The following is a 17992-nucleotide window of genomic DNA, read 5'->3' as shown; positions in this document are numbered from 1 at the left end:
TGTCACACTTTTTGTGTGTTGTATTGTACATTTAAGCCGTGTAAGTTTTACCTTTTCCATTCTGGTTTTTCAAAAGGTCCATCTCTCAAAAGGTGATTCTCAAATCCAAAATCTATTTCACAAAAAATTAGGATCAGAGCGAGCAGTGGCGGACCCAGGATTTGAACACGACCAGGGCCAAATTTTAATGACCGAAAAGCATAATCAATACTCCATATATACCCAAATGCATCACGAAGGTATATATCAACACACTGAAAAATAGCAAAATTTAAATTTTGGCATGGGCTCAGAAGTAGATGGTCAGCCTGTTAGCACTAGACCGTGACGATTGGACAAAAGACCCGGGCGGAGGTGCTTGATCCTAGGTTTTTCTTAGAATTTACTGAATGGAATTACCAGACTCCTTGGGTTAGGACCAGGGCCACAGCCCAGGTAACCCTGGCTGTAGATCTGCCCGTGAGAGTGAGTATTCTTTTGCATACCTTCAGTCATTTTTTATATGCTTTTATATAAGTGTTTTTATCTTGGTGTGAGTGTTTTCAACATTAATTTTACATGTATTCTCCGTTTATTTACTATGCTTTGGTTGTACCATTTTCAAAAGATGCTTTCTAAACTCGGACAAAGAATATTAAAATACTTGTACATTTGGACTTCTAAAAACCTACTTCCTCCGTTCCATAAAGATTGGCACGGCTTTGTACTAGAGCTACTTCAAAACCGCGCCAATCTTTATGAAACGAAGAAAGTAATTAATTATCGTTCTTGCTTCTTATATTTGACCGAAAATTGTAGGAGAGACTCTACAATATGTATATATAGAGAGAAATGATTATTTACAAACACAACAGCAGATTAACGGGGAACCAGAGACAAACCTAATTAATCATTGTTCTTGCTTCTTGTATACTCCTATCGCCCTAATAAATTAAGGGAGGTGTGGCTAAATAGAGAACGGCTGAAGATGGAATGTATGGTGTAATAATTGCATTGGATATTAAGAGAAATACGAAGTGCTATTTTCTTCTTTATTTAAATACTCCGTATACAACTAACCTGAAACGGATACCCGACAAGCCCAGGCGTTACAGTTGCCCTACTTCCCCCGCACGAAAGAAAAAATACAGGAACGACAATGATAGAAAAAGAAAACGAACCACGAATGACACGCAGCGCAACACAGCAGGAGCAACAAGCATGCGAGCCTCGGAGGAGCGCGCCCCGAACGTGCGAGACAGCAAACCCCGGCGGGGCTCGGATGGGTTCGCGTCCCCCCGTCGTTTCCTGCGAATCCATTGGACGGGGTCCCGTGTTCGGTGGGCAGGGCGGCACACGGGATGAGCCATAGTAATCCGGACCTAATCAAGTGCTTCAATCCCCACGCCTCCGAGCCTGCCGCTTCGGACCCGAGCCTAGCTGCAAGGACGACATCGCCGGTCCGTCCTCCCTTTGTTTCGCCCGTATTTCGAACGTGCAACAGAGCCCGTTTGCACGAGAAATGACTATTTTAGCTGTGGTGAGCTCCGGTTGCCTGTCATCCGAACCTTCCTGAACCGGCGCCCGGCTCACGGTTCCGAGCCGGCCTCAAACCCATACCTCATCCCCTTCCCCTCTCCTCTCCCCTCCCACTCTCTCTCTCTTCTCCCCCCTTTTATCTCTCTCTCTGTCTGTCCCCCATCTACTATTCTCTTCTTCCGAGGCGGTGCGAGCTGAAGCTAGCCACGAGCTCACACAGGGAGCACACTCCCCCCCACCCAATTCGGCGCGCCTCCGCTTTCCAGCAAGCCGCGCGCGGCCGGCGGCTCTGATCGGGCATTGGATCCTCCCTCACTCGCCGGCCCTTCCGGCGGCGGCTCCTCGCGGGAATTTTGCGGAATTTTTTTCTACCCCTAAAGTCGCGGGATCGCGCCCAATCGGTAATGTGGGCTCTGATCCCTTCGTTTCCCGCGAATTCGACTGGCTCCCCAGCTGATTCCTGCTGTTTTTTTTTTGCCTCCCCCGGTTTGCTGCTGTGGCTACAGAATGGCGCAGAGCAATTGGGAAGCGGATAAGATGTGAGCTCTCTCGATTTGTTTTTGGGGGCTAGTTCCTGTGGCTTTTCGCTGTTCGGTTTTGCTTAATTTCGGGTGCTGCTGGTGCAGGCTTGATGTATATATATATGACTACTTGCTCAAGAGGAACCTGCAGACGACGGCCAAGGCCTTCATGGCGGAGGGGAAGGTCGCTGCTGATCCAGTTGGTATGTTTACTCGCTGCTGCTTATCCGTCCGGTTCCTCGTGTGGTGTTTGCTGGGTTAGTTGGTCTGCGAAGAGAGTTTGACGGGAGTTCGGAATGCGAAGTGGACTTGCAGTGTTTTGAGGTTCTGTTGCTCTGATTATTCGAGCTTCTGAGTGGGACGGAGGGTTCGTGCTAAATAGGACCGGGAATTCGAAACCTCAGTGATCTAGAGGGCAGTTTTGTGCCAAATCAGGGTGGAGATTTTTAAGCTTTGGAGGTTGTTTGCAGAGGTTTAGACAAATTTTGGCACATAAGCCGGAGACTTGAAATTGATTTGAGGTTAAGTTGGGTGCATAGCCCTTGTAGGATTCATCCCCAAGCTGTCCAAATACTAGTCTTCAGTGCCTGTCCTGTCCTTGCTGCCTGCAAGGAACACAATATCGGTGGTGCATTTCATGCCTGGGACGTTTTGCATGCCTTGTGCACTCATCTTATTTGATCAAGCCTCAATTAATTATACCTGCGTTCCATGGCCTAACTAACTTTCGTTGCCATCTGTTTGTTTGCACTATTTCAGTAAAGGCTCAATAAATTTTAAACTCTTAAACATAATGTTACTTACTAGCATCTTTAGTCGTGTTGAGTACATGATGGTATTAGATGTATGCACTACAGGTGCATCATGCATGCAAAGCAGAATTACATAAATATTTTTTACCTGTGGTGTTGTTCACATAGCAAACACAACTTATCTTGACATAACGTCCACAAATGAGTTTCTTAACGGTGATTCAGCTAACTGTTGATATTTATGTATTCATTGATTTAACACCTGATTATGTCATCTGTGTTCTGTTTTGCTCAAATTAGGGATGCAATTTCAGATAGGAGTACTTGTTATAAAGTAGGCTTGATTACGCAGATGGGGATTTTGTAGGAAAAAAGAGATAGATTACCAAGATGTGTTGGAAATGGACTTTCACAAAAATTGCAGAGACCTGTCACTCATGCTTCTTCCGAACACAAGTAAAGAAGGAGCAAGATAAAAATATTAATTAAGAAAGTAAACCTCGACCTTCTAATTTCTCGAGTAATAATGGTTTTGAGTTCCATTATAATGGGGGCAAATAATGAACTAACAGGCAATTGCTGCAGTTGTATAGCAAAATTGGAAGCAGGCAACTTCTAGAATCTACATAATTATCTATCATGATAAGAGCAGTGCTAAACTATGCATCTACCTGAAGGAGCCTCTAACACATGGATAGTGGCACATGTTCATATTGGGAAGAGAACCAGAGTGGGAACAGTTACCAATACAATTTTGTGCATTGCCACATGCATGTTAGAAATATAGTTACAAGTGCAAACTGGATAGGCACACAATGCCAAACATGGGAACTGAGCTAATATACTTAGGAAATGGTGTGAAGCAGAACCATTGCCATTCTAGTTCTAAACAAACTCCTTGCTTGCTAAAGCTATACATGTTATAAAGGCAAACTAACACTCTAGCAGTGCCTTTTGTGCCCCCTCCAAGACCCTATGCATGTGGTTTCTTTGGAACTGATTCTCATCTATTAGTTTAAACTAGCCGAATGGCCTGCTCAGTCATACAGATAGATTAAAAAAACATTTGCCTGTATTCCTTGTATGCAATTCTTGCTATGGTTGTACTTACCCCCACCATTTCAGTTTATTAGGCCCATCTAAAAAATCTAAAAAATTCCGTCTGTAAGCCCATTTTCTTTAGAAATAGGCAAACATTAATTCCATTTTAGTACGGAAAAGAGACCCCTGAAGCTATAATTGATGTTGAAACATAATGCCTCCATCAGCTCGTGCTTTTGGGTTCAACTCGTTAGGTGCACGCAATTCAGAACGGCATCAGAGCCAACAGGTTTTGAAGCTCTGGCCAACACTTTGTTAATAAAAATAGGTGTGACCTACATCAATCCCACATCTAAGGCCAGGGGGCATGTTGAACTATATTGCCGTGCACTTCTTCATTAGTTCAGAATTTTGGGTAAACTGCTGGGCGCACAAACTCAATAATTGAGGCCCACCAGGTCTGATCTTGATTATTTTTTTCCTGAGAATTTCTGGCCTGTTTATCTTTCTTTAGCAACTGTAGAACACCTGTAACCACTACTATTATTAATTATGCTATGATAATAGATGCACAGGAGACTCATCCAAATATCTGTTTGGTAAATTTTGACTTGTAATGCAGCAATTGATGCTCCTGGAGGATTTCTCTTTGAGTGGTGGTCTGTCTTTTGGGATATATTTATTGCAAGGACAAATGAGAAACATTCTGAGGTTGCAGCAGCTTACCTTGAGGTAGATTGGGAATCACTGAATTGCTTACTCATTCCCCATGCATCTATTCATCTTTTGGTAGCAGATTTTTACCCCCACATATGTTTCTTTGGAATCAGGCACAACAAATAAAAGCAAGAGAGCACCAGCAGCAGATGCAGATGCAACAGTTGCAACTCATCCAGCAAAGACATGCTCAAATGCAGCGAACTAATTCAGGACACGCTGCACTTAATGGCCCAATAAATGCCCTAAACTCCGATGGCATTTTGGGGCCATCAACAGCTAGTGTTTTGGCTGCCAAGATGTACGAAGAGCGCTTGAAGCACCCTCATTCAATGGATTCCGAGGGATCACAACTTATTGATGCTAGCAGGATGGCTCTTCTCAAGTCGGCAGCAACAAACCATACAGGGTGATCCTCCAGATCTCCATCCATTCTTTTGATAGATTTTTGGAAAAGAAAATACAGGTTCAATATTGGAATATTTCTAGTGTTCTCACTAAAAATATACCTTACTTTATGGAATAGGCAATTAGTTCCTGGTACTCCCGGAAATGTATCTACTACGCTACAGCAGATTCAGGCTCGGAATCAGCAAACCATTGTGGGTTATAGCATCCCTTCTTGTGTTATTTCAGTTCACAGTTTCTTCTAGTAGTCCACTGAATGAATTCACTAATTTCTAACAGGATATTAAAAGTGAAGGTAACATGGGTGTTGCCCAAAGATCTATGCCCATGGATCCGTCGTCCTTATACGGACAGGGAATAATTCAGCAAAAACCTGGATTAGGTGGTCCAGGTAGCTTGTCTATGTTCTTAGAAATGCTTTGCAGTGTCGAACTTCAACTCTTTCTGTCATAAAGTTGCCGGAACCAAAGTTCTGGGTGAAAGCTTGCTTGTGCAGCTTTATGCTTCAAAGTTGCAGTAATTGCATTGTATCATTATTTATTTCATTAATATGTCATTCTGGTACTGGCAACAACCTATCCTGATAAACATTGAGACAATAGGCAATCTAGGATGCTTACTCTATAATGGATTGTATGGACTCCCAATAATTCTCAAGAGGAAAAACAAACCTTTTCTCGTTTTGTTCATTCTGCTTTTGGTGAGTTGTCTTCTCTTGTCAACAGGACTGAGCCAAGGTGTGAGTGGTCTACCCTTGAAGGGCTGGCCATTAACTGTAAGCTCCCCAAATATTTATCGCCTCCCATATACAGGTTTTGTACTGGAATCTAACTGTCTTCGTGCAGGGAATAGACCAACTGCGACCAAATTTAGGTGCTCAAATGCAGAAGCCATTTCTTACAACACAGTCACAGTTCCAACTTATGTCACCACAACAGCAGCAGCAACTCTTAGCACAGGCTCAAGTACAAGGGAACCTTAGCAACTCAACTAATTATGGGGATATGGACCCCCGCAGATTCACAACACTAACCAGGGGTGGCATGAATGGTAAAGATGGACAATCTGCTGGGACTGATGGTTGCATTAGTTCCCCCATGCAATCAAATTCACCGAAAGTTAGATCAGACCAAGAATATCTTATGAAGGTTTGTTTATTTTAGAAGTTTGTATTTCTTGCTTGGATTTTGGTCTCAAGACATTATTTTATTTGGCTCTAGATTGCTTGGAATCTAACTATAGCTTAAACTTATCCAGATGCAGCAAACATCTTCTCAGCAACCACAGGAACAACTTCAGCAGCAGCAACAGCAGCAGCAGAACCAGCAACAACAGCAGCAGCAAATGCAACAGGTATTGACAGTATGCTCTGGGATTTATCTTGTACTCCCTCCGTTCCTAAATACTTGTTGCTGTTTTAGTGCAAACTAAATACTTGTCGCTGTTTTAGTGCAAGTTTGCACTAAAACAGCGAAGCATTAAAACAGCGACAAGTATTTAGGAACGGAGGGAGTATTCTTGATAGTTAACTCACGTGCAGATTTACTATGCAAAGTTTAAACTGCACCTGCCTAGCAAAACTGGGCCTTTTGCCTTTGCACTTCCATCAACAACTTAAAAATGTATTACTCCCTCCGTTTGGGTTTATAAGGCTCCTATTGAAATTCGTGCCACACTTTGATCAACAATTATTCAAATTATATTTATTATATGTTTATAAAAGTTATACCTTTAGAAAGAGTTTTTCAATACGGATCCAACAATATATCTTTGTGCCGCAATAATCTCATATTACCAATGTAATTTATGGTCAAAGTTTGGCATAAAATTCCGCGTGGGCCTTATAAACCCGAACGGAGGGAGTATGGATTTGTGAGATATAGTGCAGATGATAGGAATTGAAACTTTGATCAGTAAAAGCCAAGAAAAGATACCATTGTACAGTATTGCTTTTCTGTGTTGATTTCTCTTGGAATGGTTTTCTTGGAAATGATGCCTGGAGGGGTAGGATCATAGATATTTCTGTATGGGGATGGTTATAGAATCTGGTGACGGAATTATTCCATTTACAAAAGTTCAAGTATCCAACTCCATGACGTTACAGGTTTCAAATGGCATATTTGCCTTTTTCTTCCTCTTTTTCGTTCTTTTCTTTTGCGTGGAGGTGCGGCATGGTGGCGGGGGTGACTTATTGACAAGTTATTGACATTTGTTTTTCTTTACTTCTTTTGTCTAACTATTTCAAGTTTTTGGTGCCTACTCCAATTACACAACCCAACCGTCCAACTCCATGACATTACTTACATGTGTCTGTCAACTGAGTGGCTGGCCTCTTTATCCTTACACAGCTTCCTTTTTTGGTCTATTTCTGTTTGAAGTAATTGATGCTGACTCATGGAAGGCTTTTCCATCTTTTTATATTTTGAAATGCGTGATTAACTTGAATTTTGCATCTTTATGATACACTCCTGGTTATCCTATCTGCTCGGTGTTATGTAATTATGTTTAATTGTTTATTTCCAGAACAATAGAAAAAGAAAGCAAGCTACATCTTCAGGAGCGGCAAATAGTACTGGAACAGGAAATACAGTAGGGCCTTCAGCCAATTCTCCACCATCAACTCCATCCACACATACACCTGAAGGAATTGGAATGGCTAACAATATGCGCCATGCTCCGAAAAATTTATTGATGTATGGTGCAGATGGAACTGGACTTGCATCCTCTTCAAATCAAATGGTAGCTCGGATCCATTTTCCATCTACTGTGCTTTTGCTGGATTTATGTAATGATCACTATATGTCAAATAGATATGTAACGTGATTATTGTATCCAGGATGACCTTGAACATTTTGGTGACGTTGGCTCGTTGGATGATAATGTTGAATCTTTCTTATCCAATGATGATGGAGATGCAAGGGATATTTTTGCTGCACTTAAAAGAAGTCCTACAGAGCCTAATCCAGCCACTGCAAAAGGTACTACTCCTATTTTAGATATTCTTTAGCATTTTGCGAACATCACATAACATTCCCTTTTTTCTTAGGTTTTACTTTCAGCGAGGTTAACTGTTGGCGAACAAGCAACAGCAAGGTTGTCTGCTGCCACTTCTCTTCAGATGGCAAGATCCTGGCTAGTGCTGGACATGAAAAGAAGGTATGATTAACTACCATGCTAGTATGAGCATTTTCCTATTAAGAGCAGCACTTTTGCACCTTTCGTGTTTATGAGTATGGTGCCTTACCTGATTTTTGTTTCTCGTAGGCTGTACTTTGGAACATGGACACTTTCCAGACACAGTATTTACCAGAAGAGCATGCTCTCATTATCACTGATGTTCGTTTCAGACCTAACTCTACACAGCTTGCAACATCATCTTTTGACCGAACTATCAAACTATGGAATGCTGCAGATGTAAGTTATTCTTATCAGTTTCTGTGCATGCCAGGAAAAATTTCAGGGCTTAGAACTTTGTGAATAAAACTTGAATTTTCTACTTAAAATTTTGGTATGTAAGAAACCAGCCGTGTTGGTATCTATTGAATACAGTTAGCCTAGTGGCCAGATTCCACGCACACAAACAGTAGATGCTGGGTTCGGCTCCCACATAAGTCATGTTCTATACTTCTATTTTACACTTAGCTGTGAGGCCCATCTGTCTGATTGTCTAGGCAGAGTTGGGTTTCGAACCCCGGACCATTTGCTATAATGAACCCATCTTGCCACCAGGCTAGCATGTAGTAGAACTGAAAAATAAGTTGTGATGTTAAATTTTGCTCTTAAGTCCCTGTGAATTATGTCAAATTCTGCTCGAAATTGTTCTCTCTGGTATGTGTTATTATTAGTGACTAATAATTGTTTAGAACAGCTATTTGGTTGTGCGTCTCTGCTTCATATATCAACAGTAACTACTAATACCACAATGCTCATGCGTTGCTATGGATTGTGCCGATTAAAATAAATTAAAGTCAGATGACATAAGATACATCTCATAAAGCCGGGTGAATTATTCGGCCTCTCGGCGTGCCACGGAGGCGTAGATGTTATTGTTCCCCACATAGTTCATGACTCAGCTTATAATGAGGCCTGAATTACCTATACGTGCTATTAGGAATATTAGAGTCCGATGTGTCTACTCTGTGGTGATTGTTTAAGTGTGTCACCTCTACCATCAGACCCCTGAATTTAGAACTGGTTGTGTGTGTACTTGCATCTTGTAGATTGATTCGTGAAACTTGAGTTTTCTTGTTTGGCAGCCGTTCTCTCTGCACACATTTGCTGGGCATAGTTATCAGGTCACGTCACTAGATTTTCATCCAAAGAAGACAGACCTTTTGTGCTCTTGTGATGGCAATGGTGAAATCCGATACTGGAACGTGACTCAGCTTACCTGTATGAATGCCATAAAGGTTGGTATTTTCTTGTCCCCTTAAAATATTCTTGATAATTATGCAATGAAGATAACTATGATTGAATAATTTGCCATTTAATTAGGCTGACTCCTTTTCTTGGACAGGGCGGTACTGCTCAAGTTCGTTTCCAGCCTAACACCGGACAATTTCTTGCAGCTGCTACTGAAAATGTGGTTTCCATATTTGATGTTGAAACACATACCAAAAAATACACCCTGCAGGTTTGTTTCTGAACACCAACACATCAATGGTTAGTTGGTTACTTAATTAATTTTCTTTTGTTGGAAGTTCCCCTGCAAGGTTTGTAACGTTAGTGCCTCTGCAATTGCACATTCAACCTCAGCGTAGTCTCATTTATGGGTCATGCCTGTAATCAAACATCAAACAGATTACGCCATTTAATATTGAATTTAAGCTCTTGGCTTTTAATCTCAGGGCCATAACACAGATGTGCAGTCAGTGTGCTGGGACAACACTGGGAGTTACCTGGCTTCTGTCAGTCAGGATCTTGTTAAGGTTTGGTCAATATCATCAGGAGATTGCATCCACGAGGTCAGCTCAAATGGAAACAAGTTCCATTCTTGTGTCTTCCACCCAAGTTACACCAATCTCTTGGTGATCGGAGGCTATCAGGTAGTACTGGCTCTTACACTGAGTATCTAGCTATGTTTTGGTTGTTTTGGTGAAGTGTGCTCTTGTATTGCTTTTACCAGTATATCTAGCTATGTTTAGTTATTTTTTGTTTCTTCTCTGTTGACAAGTTATTACTCCAAATTATAACATATTCAGGCGGCTGATGTTGGACTGGTAGGAACTTCTTATTTAACTACAATATGCTAGCAGAAGCTATGTTAATATGTCTTGTAGCGCCCAGGAAATTAGCTTATATCATATTTACAGAACTTTGATGTGACTGTTTTGTGTTGCATATTTGCCATCAATTTCTCATTGACATTCTATCGGTGCAGTCTTTGGAGCTATGGAACATGGTAAAGAACCAAAGCATGACAGTACAGGCTCATGAAGGTCTGATTGCGGCGTTGGCACAATCACCAGTAACTGGGATGGTGGCTTCTGCGAGCCACGACAATTCTGTCAAGTTGTGGAAGTAACAATAATAAGTAATCCGACTAGATAGTTTATTTTCTTTTTATCCAGATAATTGACATTTGTTCAGTCGAGGCATAGAATGGGCTTGAGCTCGGCCATGTTATGGATTGTGCGGTACTGAAAAGCAAATAATGAAGAGTTAGCTGGTTGCCTGTTGCGATTAAGCTGTTCAGGGCGGATTGCAGTGAGTTTGTGGAAGGAGTTGTATTTATCCTGATAGGTTTGTGTAGCCCAAAATGAACAAATAGAAACAGGCCTAAAGTTGGGTCCCGCTGTTCCATTTATTTATGCTATCTGATGTAAAATGTAACTTTCTGTGCTTGACTAGAAGTCACTGCAATTAGCCGCTGACGGTTGGGGAATTGCGAGTCTACAGTAATTTAGTTCTTAGTCGTTACTGTTAGTCATATTTTATCGGCATTTACCCGCACAATAATAATATTTGATCTGCAAAAGCGGTTCGAATGTTATTGATATTGAGTCTTGCAATGCTTGCTCCGAGTTGTTCGGTTTTGCAGTCTTCTATCCATCAGACAGCCTTTTAATATCAAGTTGACCCCGTCATGAGTACAACTGTGCAAGAGATGGTGGTCTTATCTACAGCTTTGCTTCCTAAGTGCATGCTTTAGAACGGAGCGATTTATACTCTTGTTTTAGCGGGAACGATTTATACTCCGTTTAAGCAAGAAATGCATGAAATTTGTTTCCATGAAACCTTTTTCATTTTGAATGCTATTATGGAGGTTGCGTGCACTGTCGCCGCTCTGCATTTCAAAGCTTATTATAGCTCTATGCACGAGTCATTTGACAGCATGCCCCGGGCCGGACGGCTTCACTGGCAATTTTTCTCGGCGTGTTCGCATTATATGTTTGAACATTCACCAGCTAATTTCTTATTCCGACTGTTACAGTGATATGCATGACGTACACTGTACGTGCTGTAATCAGTCTAATTATACATTCCTTCTAAATTTGTCGAGTCCCGTTCGACCGGCCGGATCGAGCAGCATATAATAGCAGGCTAACTGTAACATCGCGAATTAACCTCGATTGGGAATCCACATTCTCTCAAAGGAATGCCGTTTTATTCGACCCCGTCATATGTACGTCTGTTGAGCAGCAAAAGATAGGTACTCCTCTTGGCTCTCTCATCCTCCTCTCGTGCTGCCACTGCCGTGCATCCAGAGACTTTCCAGCTGCAGGTACGCGTCGCTTAACCCTGTTCCTGTGATAATTTGATTTGACTTGTGTCAGGCTTCTTCAGTCGCCTTCAATTAAGAAGTGTCAAAACGTTATCTAAGTTCAGTTATCCAACGGTTCTCCTTAAAGATGGCGTGAACGGCCCGGATGCAAACTGGAGTAACCTTTACTGTTGCTTATCTACCGTTGTTGTTTACTGTTCTTAGTTTCACTGCGCATGTCCTTATAAGCGCGAGCCGCTGTGCTCTGTAAGTTGTGATTGCTAGAATAAATACTCTAAATACAATATAAATCGAGCTCAGCCCAGATCTGGCGATGCTCTTGGCTATATTTTCCCCTTCGTGAATTGCCTAGATCCCTGTAGGATCTGACAACTTGGTGCGTGCGTGTCCGTAGGTGATTTGAAGAAGGAGAAGGAGAGGGCGGTGGTGATAGCGCCCATGTATGAGGTAGCGCCCAAGTGCGACGTGTTCTACACGGAGATTTGCTGGGTGAAGTCGTGCACCGACTACTGCCTCTCGCTCGGGCCGGGCTACTGCAACGTCTTTAACTTGCAGGTCTACTGCTGCTGCCCGTTTCCGGACCCTCCACCTCCAAGCCCCACCGGCCTACAACCCTGAGATAACACGGGCCGTCATCAGCAGGGAAGTCTTCGTAGATATCTCCTCGCCTTTTCGTTGGTTGGATCCGTAAATCAAATGTGACCGACCAGTAAAGCGAATAATGCCGCCGTCGGACGGATCGGTCCTCAGGATCAGCTGCTACGTATGTACTGTACTGTAGTTTCACTCGTGGTTTTATCCACTGCGTGCGCGGTGTCTTAGCGATGCAGACGAAATGGATCCGGAGGTGATCGAATCAACAGAGATCGATCCGGTCTCGGTCTGCTAAGCTTTTTCGTTCCGTCACCGTAAGTCTGTACCGCTGCTGCGCATCGGCGCGGCGCGGGTGTACGCAATGATGAACTGTGTTGTGCACACACAACGCCACACTAGTACTCTCGAAGTCAAATTCAAAGTCACCCCGTGGCGGCATGGTCGTGGCGCAAGTTGTCCTCTCGAAGCTTTCCAACGTTCCTGCCTCTGCACTTGCACATTCAGATCCCTCGGCATAGAGTCTCTTATTTATGGGATCATGCATGTAATCAAACAGATCACGCGCGCCATTTAATATTGAGACTTAGGCGCTTGACTTTTAATCCGAAAGCCCCTTTTAATCTCAGGGCCATAACACATATGCCTCACTGCGGACTGTCTTGCTTGTAAAGGTATTGACCATGATCCGGTTTGTAAATTCTGTAGATGCTCGTCTGCGGATGTGTGCCTAACTTGTTCAAGTTGCCCGTCCATGTCGGGCCTCTATGAGGATCTGTCACGGTTTGCCGTCTGAATGGTGTGGTCTCCAGGACAGATCGATGATGGAGCACTGGGCAATTTGTACAGGAGGCGCTGCTTCTTCTGTGGCTAGGCTAGGGAGCCGCTTGGCACATTATTGATGCTCTTCTGATGAACTATTTGGAAGGAAAGGAACGACAGGTCGTGCAATGAATGATTTGGTCTAAACGTCACGGACCGTCGCGCATTGAAATATTTATAACAGTGAAAGTTTTTACCCTTTTCTACCTATATGGCCTTGCTGTGTGATTCTATGTTGTGCGGGAGGAGAGGAGGCAATGGTGCTATATAGCGTACTGTCGCACGGATTACTGCCTCTACGTAGGGCTGTGGGCCAAAGTGTGGGCTTGTATTCACCTTCCGTGACAACCAATTTTACTGTTGTTGCCCCACACCCTAGGTCAGGAGCCGTAGCTAATCAATCCCCTCCGCTTAAATCGTTTTGATCACCCCCAAGATGACTACGTGCATAACAATTTATACAAATTCTCGTCAGTTAATTCGGGACGGACGGAGTACAAAACTTCCATGTATCAATCAACTTGAGAGATCTGTTTCATGTTTCATCTCCTGATTTTTTTGACTAAGTTGTGATGTGTATAGGTGCATGAAACAACCGCTCCATCGTCGGTCAATAATGATTTGACTAAGATTAGAGACTTAGTATATTTTCTTATGGATCAACGTCCAAATTCTAAACTCGGCTGATATTTATAGGGGCAGAAGGAAAATCTTTTCTTATGGATTTTGCAAAGAAAACGCTTGCTGTAAATTACTGTGTACAGAGTCTCACCGTTCCATGTGCGGGTTCCATGTTATACATTTCTAAAACTAAAGTTGCACATACTTGAAAATGTATAACTTCCTAGCTTCCTTATAAAAAAAAACTGACGAGTAGGGTCGTCTGACTTGGACATAAGATTTTTAAGTCGGCTAATTAGAATTATATGCTATCTTTAATAAGATAATAAATCAATATATAGTACTCCGTACCCGTACTATATATGTTTTGAACATTCACGAGCTAGTAGTTACGTTTCTTATTCCGACTGTTACAGTGGTATGCATCACGTACGCGTACACCGACGCCGTACGCGCTGTAATCATATATTCCTTCTGCATTTGTCAAGTCCCGCTCTACCGGCCGGATCGAGCAGCATACAATGGCAGGCTAGCTGTAACATCGCAAATTAGTTAGCCTCAACTGGGAATGCGTTAATCAGGGAGAGGGGACAAACTTGCGCGTGCAATAAGGAAATGCCTAACAGGCCAGGCGTCACAATCTAACTCCACGTACCTGCCTTGCCTATATATAGCGCGGCATTCTCTCCAAGCAATGCCGTCCCATTATTCGTACCCCGCATGAACGTCTGCTGAGCAGCAAGAAAAAGAAACAATGGCGGCGAGATCGGCGTCAGTGCTCGTCCTGGCTCTCCTCGTCATCTCGTGCTGCCACTGCCGTGCATCCAGAGACGCTCCAGGTACGTTTGCCCCTACATGTTTCTGCGATGTATACCATATATAATTTGATTTGGTGCGTGCGTGTACGTACGTATATACGTATAGGTGATTTGAAGACGGAGGAGAAGGAGGCGGTGAGAAGGCCCATGGCGGACCCGAGCTGCTTCTTGTTTAAGGGCCAGATGTGCACGGTGGAGTCGTGCACGGACCACTGCCTCATGGTCGGGCTGGGCACCGACGTGGGCTTCTGCTCCTTCCGCGCCAACGAAATGCAGATGTACTGCTGCTGCCCGATTCCGGACCCATTAAAACGACCGGCCCGACCGATGACCTAATTAAAACGACCCCCGGAAGAATAGCACGAATAACACGGGGGCGTCATCATATAATATCCTCTCTCTCTCTCTCTCTCTCGTTTTTTCTTCTTCTTTCGTCTCGTTGTAACGTTACCGATCAATAAAACGAATCATGCCGTCATCGGACGGACGGACGGACTGATCCTCAGGATCGGCTGTACTACGTAATTGCAGTGCAGTAGTTTCAATCATGTTTTTTTTTTCTCTAGTGCGTGCGGGGTGTCTTAGCGGTGCAGAGGAAATTGATCCGGAGGCGATCGGAACAGTATCAACAAAGGTGAACATCCCGTGCTTCGTTCTAAGCACGTCGGACTTGTTCGTGAAGAAGACGACGGTTGCATGGGCCAGCGCAGATGTTGGAGTCTCCGTGGGCCGAAAACCCGAAACAGTATCTCACTCCCACCATCCACAAAAAACGAGACACCGGGATTGTTGCCCTGGCCCGGCCAGGCCATACAAGTAGGTGCGAATTCCGTTGGGCCGGCCGGAAAAACTTTTCTGAACCCCCACCCACGCGCGCGCGGCAGGGAACAACAAATGCTCCCTGGCGAAGGCAGAGACAATTTGTGGCGCAGTACAAATCGATCCCCAGCTGCGCTCATGTTTAACTAAACTTGAGCGAATCAATTAAAGGCGGGGTCGATCACGAGCCGGCCTGCATCAACGGCGATAGATCCGGTCTCGTTGGATTGATGATTCGCATATAACTACGGACACCGTAGCGCTAGCGGCCCATGTGCACGCGATGATGAATCGGTCGATGCATGACGCACAGTTGGAAACACACACGACGCTAGTTAGCTAGCTAGCATCTTCATTAACACAACTCAATAGCTACGTTAATTTTCTGGTTGCCATGTCAAACCCATGGGTGACATGGCGGCATGGCCGTGGCGCAAGTTGGCCTTGCATGTATGTGTCCAGCGGTCCTGTCCAGTAGAGTACAAAAGTCCTCCCGTGGTTTCATTCACGGTTGCCCACAGGTTGGTGCCAATGCCACGGCGAAACGAACCGCTGATTGGTTTCGCGGCTCACTGCTGTCCAGTCTCCGCCAAAGCACAGTGCTCCATCCACCGGCTTGTTTGCATGCCGTTGCCGCAATCCATTCGCTCATCGCGATCCTATAGCTCTGCCTCTGCCTGCCTGCCCTGCGCCACACTTATTGCCTCCCGAGTCCCGACCCTCTCGCTGTCGGTCGCTTTCAGATCCGATCACAGCGCGGCCGGAAAAGCCAAGAAACCAGATCGGTCGACGGGCCAGACTCCAGTCCAGAGAGATACTCCAGTATCAGTATCACGCTAGTACAACTCTGCTTGCTTCTCTGTGACACGCGCGTGCCCGATTGTCGACCCTTTTCGTCCTCGCCGCATTTTCGATTCCGGAAGCCAATGATATGAACCGAACCTAATCGAATATCGGTTGAGTTCCATTAACCAAGCAACCGATGGATCGATCGATTTAATTCTGGACGTACGCGCCATTAAAACTTGATCAACTATGATGCTATCATGCTAAGCTCCAACCTGTTAGCTGGGCAGTTAAGCTCGATGGAGCGACCGATCGCATGCATGGGCATGGAGAAAGCACGTACACTTGTTGATCATTTCCGTCTGAAAGATGTAGTACGTACGTAGCGGTTAGCTATGGCGCCGTACTTAATTAAATACATTCCATGCTGCGTTTGTGATTGTGCAGTACGAGAGTTCTACTAGGGCGAGTGCTTGGTTCCATATAAGTGGAGTACGGATGCAAAGCGTTGGATCAAAATTTAATGCACCGCTTCTAGACCACGAGAGACTTGCTAGCTACTTCAAAATTTATTCAAATTTTGACTCGAAGATCTGAAAGTTGGCCTGAGTACGGAACATATGCTTTGGGTTTCTGTTAAACCTTTTAATTTAATAATACAACTCTCTCTTGCTAGAAAAGAAAGAAAAAAAAATCTAGCAGCTAGTTAGCTGGGCGAGCCCTCGATCGCTTCTGTTTCTAGTAGGCTGGTAGGACTCCTCCCCCTTGAACCTTTAGAAACGTAAAGTTCGGGATAGCTTGATCGATTCTTTGCAGAAAAAAAAAGTTTGAATAATCAATGCCTCCATCATATCAAACAGCGAAATTTAACGACACGGCTGGACAACTTGATCTATCATCTACAGAGTGGTAGAAGGACTTGCAAGGCCAAATCACGCCGGTCAGAAGCCCCATGTGTCATGTTGCTTTCTAGAATTAATCACCATTTCGCCTACGTGCTAGCATGATCGGCACTCTGATTGACATGGATAAGTACATGTTGATCAGATCACAATGAACTGGCTAACATTATGAATATATATCCAAGCTAGGCGACAACAGCAGTAGCCGCTGGCCCGAACGGTACTACAAACGTCGCCATTGGGCACGGAAAGAAAGAAAGTCGATCCATGCATGGACACATGTGCCTTTTCCTTTTCGCATTTGGGCTATTTATAATTGACGCTCTATGTATAGGAAAGGATAGGATGGCGTTGCACGCATAATCAGCGGAAACCAGCTAGCAGGGCAACGTTGATGGCGGATCGCCGTGACACCGACGCGTCCTGGATACAGATGTGATGCGTGTCCCCAGCGGTTGACCGTGTATTAATTTGTACAGAAATATGCATGCGGGCGGGGCCTGATTTAAAGTTATCACCGAAACGCACCACATTTAGCAAGGGTTGCCCCCCCTCTGTTATTCGTTCCCCTGTCTGTTCTGTATACTCCACCGAATTCTTCTCCAACAAAGTCTCATAAAAACAAAAAATAAATCCATGCTCCACGGCAGAATTTACACAGAAATGTACTCGTGTGAGGGTACTCATCCGTATCCTTTGACCTTTGTTATCTTTGATGGGCACTGCAAAACATTTTAGAAATTACATGTGCAACGAACACGCCTTCAAACTTAGGATCCGTTTGGCACTGCAGTGGATTATCATAATCTCATTTTTTTTCACCCGCTTTTCACTATTTTTGTGTTTGGCTAACAAATTTTCCCTACTTTCGTGTGTATGTCTCCACAGCACAGTTCAGCAATGCCAAATTGAGCTTTAAAGTTGCGCATTGTTTTTTATTTGCAACTCTAGG

General features: G+C 43.9%; 1 protein-coding gene across 1 annotated transcript; it reads left to right on the top strand.

Moving 5' to 3' along the window:
- The first annotated feature begins 1621 nt into the window (after nt 1-1621).
- Nucleotides 1622-10841, top strand: LOC100824601 (transcriptional corepressor LEUNIG_HOMOLOG). The gene is made up of 18 exons (XM_003570324.4): nt 1622-1919; nt 2025-2057; nt 2145-2242; nt 4455-4564; nt 4663-4958; nt 5076-5151; nt 5237-5348; nt 5683-5732; nt 5803-6105; nt 6215-6310; nt 7481-7696; nt 7794-7935; nt 8004-8113; nt 8222-8371; nt 9214-9366; nt 9474-9590; nt 9805-10002; nt 10338-10841. Exons 2-18 carry the CDS (start codon nt 2026-2028, stop codon nt 10479-10481), a joined length of 2403 nt encoding a protein of 800 aa, XP_003570372.1. The 5' UTR covers nt 1622-1919; nt 2025; the 3' UTR covers nt 10482-10841.
- The last annotated feature ends 7151 nt before the right edge of the window (nt 10842-17992 follow it).

The sequence above is a fragment of the Brachypodium distachyon genome, chromosome 3 (genome assembly GCF_000005505.3).
Source record: "Brachypodium distachyon strain Bd21 chromosome 3, Brachypodium_distachyon_v3.0, whole genome shotgun sequence".
In the NCBI taxonomy this organism is placed as follows: Eukaryota; Viridiplantae; Streptophyta; class Magnoliopsida; order Poales; family Poaceae; genus Brachypodium; species Brachypodium distachyon.
Note: the sequence above shows the minus strand (reverse complement) of the source record. Positions and strands in the feature narration are given on the sequence as shown.